This window comes from Rhyacophila brunnea, unplaced genomic scaffold (assembly GCF_057557595.1).
Source record: "Rhyacophila brunnea isolate RB1 unplaced genomic scaffold, BYU_Rbru_1.0 scaffold_19, whole genome shotgun sequence".
Lineage (NCBI taxonomy): Eukaryota > Metazoa > Arthropoda > Insecta > Trichoptera > Rhyacophilidae > Rhyacophila > Rhyacophila brunnea.
Genome location: NW_028232848.1, coordinates 10,280,509 through 10,288,525, shown reverse-complemented (window position 1 = coordinate 10,288,525; position 8,017 = coordinate 10,280,509). Strand labels below are relative to the sequence as shown.

Sequence of the window (8,017 nt, the reverse complement as noted above, 5' to 3'; positions counted from 1 at the left end):
GTAAATACTTCGAGGAACTCAGCTTCCTACATTAAAAAAGTATGTAATAAACAGCATTACTTGCTAAAAGTACCTACAGATTCTCAAGGTATTTGTCGACTTTACCCGTGTATAATCTATAGTTATCTAATACTACTTGTATTGGCAGTTGCCGCCAGACAGCGTCGCTGACGACAAAACAAGTTTTTTCACATCATAACATGCTCAAATTTTTTATACAACTAACAGTCAATGGATTAGATCAGTGTTTCACAAACTGTGGTAGATAGCAGCGCTCGAAATAGAAAAGTTTATGAATCGATAACGTGTGCGGGTATTTTTATTATATACCTTATGTACCTACGTACTTACCAGGGAATACAGAATTAAAGGGAACTGAAATACCTAACGGGTGCAGTGGCGAAGGCTGACTTTTGGAACGAGGTAGGTTGTGGAGATTAGAGAAAAATAGCACACTTTTCAGGTATACTTACGGAAAATACTACTGATGAATAGGTAGGCATTCAATCACATAAATAAATATAGATTGTTTTTAAACATAAAAATAAATTTAATGTAATAATTTTTGATGTGTATAAATGTTTAAGAAAATACATACTTTATACTCTTTGCTCAATTATATATCGACAGTCAGTTATTGAAATTTCATCGATTTAATGTGTCGTTACCTACTCACACATCAGTAATAATATCGTATTACTGACAAGTGTGCTCTTTTTCTCTAATCTTTACAGTCAACCTCTTTCCAAATGTTAGCCTTCGCTACTGCTGTACCATAATAATTATAGTATATGTACTATAATTTTGGTCCGCGTACTATGTACGCCAGTGAGTACACTAAGAAACTAGATTTTCCGTAGTCACCTACTATAAATTTGTCGGAAATACTATAAGTAACTGTAAAAATCGGAAAAGTGTTTAGACTTTGAAGGGAAATGTTTAATTGGCGTGTCAGAAAATCTAAAACAACAGTTGATATTTCATTGTCAAAAATGGGGGTTAATTAATTTAAATCCCTAAAAGGGTAGGTACTAGCTCGATCTATATTCGGGAAACACTGTATTGGAGAAAGTACCAATACGATCTCAGCAGAAATTTGCTAAACACATGGAAACAGGTGAGGATGTCAGATTAGATTCTAAATGGAGTAAACATTTAAATTTTGTCACAAAAAATAAACAGTCTTTTTTATACTTTGGTTGGAAAATTTGCGCTATCTCCTTGATATTGAATGGCGGCATTGTAAAAAAGAAAGCGCTCACGATAGTCCAGTGGTATCGCATTCGCTTGGTCGAATCCTGAGTCTCAAAAAAAAATCATTATTTTTCAATATGACGTGTTTGGACCCAGTAGGTTGAGCAAGTGGCTAACATCCATCTTTCCTAACTGTTATGAAGCCTCGACCTAGGCTAGGTGGCCTAGGGCAGGGATCGCGAACCTTTTTACGTATGCGTGCCAAAATTTCCCAAATAATATTTTTCGACTGTCTGACGTGCCAAGCAGTTTTTTATGGCGACAAAATAAGTTTTCTAAAAAATAGTTTTTAAGAATCCCATTAAAAAAGTTTAAAAATTACAATTGAGTTCTTGATATTCTATCTTTCACCGTATTTCTAGCCGAATGCATATCTTGGTACTGTTCGGTTAAAGCGGATACAGCAGAAAACGCATTTTGAAAATAGCCGATAAACTAGATTATTTGTTAGTTTGGGTTAGTTTAGGTTAGGTTAGATTAGGTTAGGCTTGGTTAGGTTAACCTAACACAATATCTAGTTTATCGGCTATTTTCAAAATGCGTTTTCCGCTGTATCCGCTTTAACCGAACAGTACCCATATCTTTTGTTCTTTGAATTTGTTTCCCTTGTTTATCGTAATGATTATTCTTGAAAAGCAGGGCTCGAAATAGACCGGAACGCACCGGAGCGCCGTTCCTGCTCGTGAAATTCTAAAAGATACCGTTCCGGCTCCAGGCTTCTATGAAAATTGCGTTCCGTTTCATGTTATTGAGGTAATATTGCATGTTGTTTTTAAAGTTGTAAGAACTGATTTGTGGGAAAAAAAATCGCCTGCGGTGCTGACATGGTGCGTATATTATTTATTAATGATTAGTCCTACAAGGTCTATAATATAATATAGGCTGTTTGGTCTTCAGATGTGTTTGCAAAAAGGGCTAAAGGGGCTACAGGTCCAGGACCTTAAATTAGTAGGTCTCCGGAACCTGAAAAATAATTTGAAATCACAAAAGAACCTTGCAGCGAAGTAATACACAAATACACGAGCTTCTAGAATTTTGAAGATAAGAGCCCAATTCAAGAAAATTCACGAAAAATAAGTGATTTTGCAAAAATAAGTAGGTAGGGGAGAGGGGGTCTTTTCACAAGACTATTTTTCACAGCCTGGGAATATAATATTTCTATATGCAAATAAGTTTATCTAGTAGTTTATACATTTACCTAACGAAGGAAATAGTTTAATTTTTTAAGATAAGTTCAACATAAAAATATATGCCCTGGAAAAAAAAGAGAAACTGAAAGTGCCCCGGCTGTAGTGCACTTTCAGCCATTTCATGTTTCAGGGGGGGGGGGGAGGGGGTAGATTCAGCCACTGTAAAATTGTTTGGTTAGTTGAAAAGATAGATAAAATTAATGTCAATTTTTATTTGACAAAACATATAAAACAGGACCTAATATGTATGATATTATTTTATATTAAAATTAGAAAATCATACATAAATGTGCATGATTGCATTGTTCGTGTTGTTCCATTTGTCTGTACAGGTTGCAGCAATTTTGCGACAGCGTCATTGCGATTTATAGATGCGATATCTTCTATTAATGTATATAAGAATTTGTACGTAGTTGGTCCCTTACAGCGTACAAATTTGATCACATAATCAGGATCCATTTTCTCAATCACTTTTTCCACATAGTAAATATTCGTAGACTTCGTCAAAAATTTGATTATCAAAAAATCCTCTTTTTCGATCACTTCATCATCCAATATTCCCCTATCACATAAGAGTACATTGTCCTTTTCAGCACTCGCTAGACACAATGAATCATCTGACTCAAGCATCATGTCAGCTTCAAAATCACTAGATGAGGATGAATATTTAGGTTTTTTATTATTTGAAGAAGTATTTGAAAAGATGTTTTTCATAATGCATTTCTTTTTCTTCCCATTCTAACCATATAAAACAGCATTAAAGTAATGTTAACTGGGAGCGGAATGCACAATCTAAGATTTCGTTCCTAAGGATAAGTCGCCGATAAGCATGACTTAACTATAGACAATCCTGAGTATAGAGTTAAGGAATCCTTAACCATAGACTACTTTTGTTATGAACACGCCCCCTTCTGTATTACTATTTACCACTGACAGCTGCTGTCAAAATAAATTCGCATGTCTATAACACAGTCCATACACTAGAATTATTTTAACAATGTATCTCAATATGGATATTGATAGTGTTAATTCGTTTGGCATGTACTTGCAGAACATTATTTTATTTTTATACGCCAGCCCGCAGAAATACAAAATACCAGATGAAGAATGACACTTGATGCTAGTGTTACCATGTTAAAAAAAAATCTTGTGGTGCCTGTGGAATCACGTATAATGACTTATAACGGAAACATAAGAGTATTATAATTAAATATTAATATGTATTTATAGTTATTGCATTTATAAAATGCAGTTGTCATATTTTTGTCATCGTTTAATAATTATAAAATAATTTACCTAATTTACCTAACGAGAATTTTTAAATATGGTATTATTTTCAATAAAAATGATCTTAACTTAAGGACAGTGTCTCTGCATAGTGTTTTCTGCTAAGGAAATTTTAGTTATGACAAATTTTTCTGCATTCCGCTCTGGGTACTGTATTTTTAAAAAAAGTTGTCTTTATACCAACAGCGAAAGAGTGACGTTAAATTTATGATATAAAAGTATCCGTTTTTAACACACTGTTTAATCTAATAAGTAAAACAAAATATGAAACTTAGGTGCAAAACATTAATCACAATATTAGCTGCAGTGAAAATCTTCTCTTTGAGTATGAAAACACACACTTTATTTTATTATATTTTTTCCAATGTAGAAAAAACTCCAGCGACAATCTCTGATGACAAACGGAAGTATTGTTAGTAATAATATATTTTTTTCCCAATTAATATTCTACAGGGATAGGAAATAACATGCATGGCTGAATGGAAACATATGCTGAAACCGCCTCCCTCTCCCCTACCCATTTAAAAAAAAAACTACATTTTAATGTTGTATTGAGGGGGGGGGGGGTAATGTGTATTAGCGCAGAGCCCCTTCAAGTATAAATGAAACCCGGATTATTAGGCATATCGCCCTTATGATGTCCGAAAAATATTTAACATAATTTCATATTTTTGAATGATTATTCAGCGCTCCGGTTCGTAAGATTTTCTATTTCGAGCTTTTTTTTAATAAATACAGAAATCTCAGATTAATTTTGGTGTAGATTTATGGTAGTTTTCACTTTTTAGTTTGAATGTGGTCAAAATCAGAAATACTCATTTTACCACTAAAACACATTCCTCACGATGACTAACACATTACATTATTACATAACTGAACAACTTGAGTTTTGTATGCTAAGATAAATAATGCTAAGTGTGCAAATATTATTATATTGACAAAAGTAAAAAAATCGTATGGGCTCGTATACTTTATCATAAGTAGTTTTTATGAAATAGGTACTCGAGATAATAGGAACGGATCAATGCGCCCCTATTTACATTGTGTGTGTGTGTGTTAAAAAAAACACCAAATCACATAACACCGAAATCAACAAAAAAGCGATAAATATGATATGTCGTATTCAGACAGTTAGAATAATTATTCCGGTAACCGGTGGAGTAACACAGTTAACACGTCTTACTTGATTCGAAATGCATCCCATTGGAATAAAGTAACACGTGTAAACTGTGCTAACAATTATTGTAGATAGCCGCCTTGTCCGTGAAATTTGCGCTATCCGTGCCGATTTTGGAGCAATATAATTTAAGGAAACGTGTTAGGTACCGTATTAACTATTTCGATAAACCTTGCAATAAGTAGCAGAGCTGTTAGAATCACCATTTTAAAGTTTAGTTCCGAGGTCGATTCCATCAAATAAAAATTAAAATTCCCGGTTTTTCAGAAAACTAATATACTCATCCACATAATTACATACTAGAGTTATGTGTATCTTATGGTTGTTTTATTTTATTTTTAAAACTCAAAAGTACCTAGGTATTTACTTATCTATACTATTTTTTCAAGATATCCTTCCCAGTGGGTCTATTCTATACACAAGGCGGCTATCGGCGCTATCGACGGTAATTGTTAAGGCTATACCTCAGTTGAGGCATGGTCTAAAAAGATCGTGGCTAGGCGATGCGCGGATTGCGGGTCGCGGGTGCAAATGACGCATGCCGAACGAAATATAATTTGTCATATAAATCCAACATGCGTCCATTTAATGTTCTGTTTATTGTTCTATTAGTAACTTTGCGGCCGAACTGCAGGGGTTTGGTTTGGCAGGACATGGGTAGGGTTGCTCATGTGGACACGACCAGCAGGACGCAGAGCACGTCCTGTGGGACTGTCCACTTATGGGCCCCGAACGAGCGGAGTTGTTTGCCCGGGTCCGACCCCATTCGGGCCCAATAGGACACACGGACATGGTGACAACCGAGGCCAATTTTGCGGCCTTTACTAAATTCGCCAGAGCGTACGGGGGGCGGGACACTCTCGACTCCCCTTGCGACTCTTCAAATTAAAGTCACTCTGATAGTTGCCATATAAATTAACATCATGCATTCGCACTTCAGTGCAAGGTTGCATCACCAGTCCCGTGCGGTTCTGCTCGGGACAAAATGAGGGCTTAAATTCTTTGATCTGGCACACGTAAGGGTTATGTTAGCCGGCCGCGTATGACGTGGCTGCATATACATAACGGGAGCGGAGGTGGGAAGTTTACACACCATGTTGTTCTATTAGTAACAATAATAATATATTCATTGACATGTTTTCTTTTTCAAGCAAATGGGTAACGTTTTTAGTCATCTTTACACGATTTAAGAATTAATACCCCCGTCGCCATCACGAAACAAATTGACGTGTTCCCAGTTCGACGTTCTCTCTCCGAATGCCAGCGAGTCCAAAATTTCGTCGCGCCTACAGTTGAAAATTATTTGCCGTTTCACTGAAGTATCGCCTTAATAAGTTAGCCTTCTAAACTCCGAACCCGTCATTTTTTAATGGTTCCGGTTACGATCCAGTGTTTTCGAGTTTCGATTTCAAATTAATTAAGTTGTTTTCAGAATCCAGTTTAGGTTAAATTTTCAGCTGTGATAAGTACCTACAGTAAAAACAAAACAATGATTCGGTTGGTCGCTTGACCGGAAATTTGTACGTATGCAGTTCGCCGTAGCACGCTTCACCGTGAAATGTTGTATCGGAAATATATGGCCGTATATTAAAGATCGTCCAACCTCTTTGAGTCATATAATGGTCATATAGTACTGATATACAATTCATGTCTAAATGAAACACGGTTCTTGTCGTTTTACACTTTACACGAAGCTAGCAGCAAACAAATTTTGAAAATAGCCGATATACTGGATTATTTGTTAGGTTAGGTTAGGTTGGGTTTTTATTCTTGAATTTTGCCAAATTCAGCTATGAAAATTGAATTAATGTTTATATTGAATCTAATAAAATTGGAGACCGTATAGTATACGGATACGGCCATCTCTTTCCGATAAGAACGCTCATGGCGAACTGTGCCACGGTGAAATGTTTTACGTACAATTTACATGTAACCGGTTGGTCGATGGTGTGCGTGAGGATGGGGAGCCGTACGAAATACCTGGCAACAGATGATTGCGTATTAGTAGGTATTCTTACGTATTCGTACGCATACAATCCACGAACCGAATCATTGTTTTGTTTTTACTGTACCCCATATTAAACTCTAGCCATATTCTACTTTTACTTGACCTGAGAAATTTTGATGGAAATCGAAATAAAAAAATAATTTGATACGTATGAAGATAAATCTATTCATAATAAAATAATGTGCTTCTTATATAAAAGTTTTACACGCGATATTAAAATATTAATGTGAAGTGATTTAAACAAACCCGTGCCAAATCTAAATTAAACTAAATTTAATAATAATATTATTATGGTCATGGAGAAAATGACAGACTCGGCTGAGAGTTTGTCCGAGAACAAGGGCAAGATGTCCATGGCGTCCGGAAGCTCTCACTCGAGCAGCTCCTCGTCAAGTCTGGAGACCAAGTTCCTCAGACTTAACATGAAACTGAGAAGCACCATTCGAAAATCGTGGAGCTTCAGGAAGATGGAAGAGTACTCCAAGAGGGGGAGGTCGCAGTCGGATCTAGGATTCTACGAGACGCCTTCGAACCCCGACGATCGTAAGACCATATTTATGTTTTTAATTTTATTTATGATTACATTTTTATTATATTATTTTATTATGACTTTTGTAATTTTACCGATTTATTCAGTACTATCCAACCAAGAAAGAATTGTTAATAATATCTAATAATTCCAAACGTCAGCCGGAACCGGCATTTGGGGGCCAAATAAGCTGTAAGATCTCCAATATTAAGTTATATTTTTGTATGCTTAGATTAGTTTTAAGAATTGTAACAAACAATACCTGCCTATCAGTGACGTCCCTAGACAAAATGCCGCCCCATTTTTATACAGTATTTATTATCATTTTTTCGTGACTCCAATATCTAAGAAATGTGTTGTATGGATACAATACCTACTAACAAAATATATACTTACCACTGAAAACAAAATTAAATCGTGGATGAAGAGCGGTATGTGGGACGCTCCGTAAGAGGGGGTTGTATCTTCAGTTTCGACGGCCAACGCAATTTCCGTGCGTACTGGTTAATAAAACAGATCGTTTCTGGATACCAATGACGTCGAAGGGCAACGGAAGTAAACTAGACATCGCG

At 35.8% G+C, this 8,017-nt stretch overlaps 1 protein-coding gene across 2 annotated transcripts in view; it reads left to right on the top strand.

Annotated features, from left to right (window-relative positions):
• Positions 1-6,926: 6,926 nt before the first annotated feature.
• The window catches only part of LOC147072726 (uncharacterized), a 115,233-nt gene continuing 114,142 nt past the window's right edge, over positions 6,927-8,017 (top strand). Inside the window, exon 1 of one of the 2 annotated variants that reach the window (XM_085946164.1) lies at positions 6,927-7,459. In XM_085946164.1, the coding sequence (XP_085802290.1) occupies positions 7,207-7,459 (253 nt within the window). In that variant the 5' untranslated portion in view covers positions 6,927-7,206. The remainder of the gene's footprint in view (positions 7,460-8,017) is intronic. The other variant, XM_085946165.1, reaches the window with a different exon arrangement.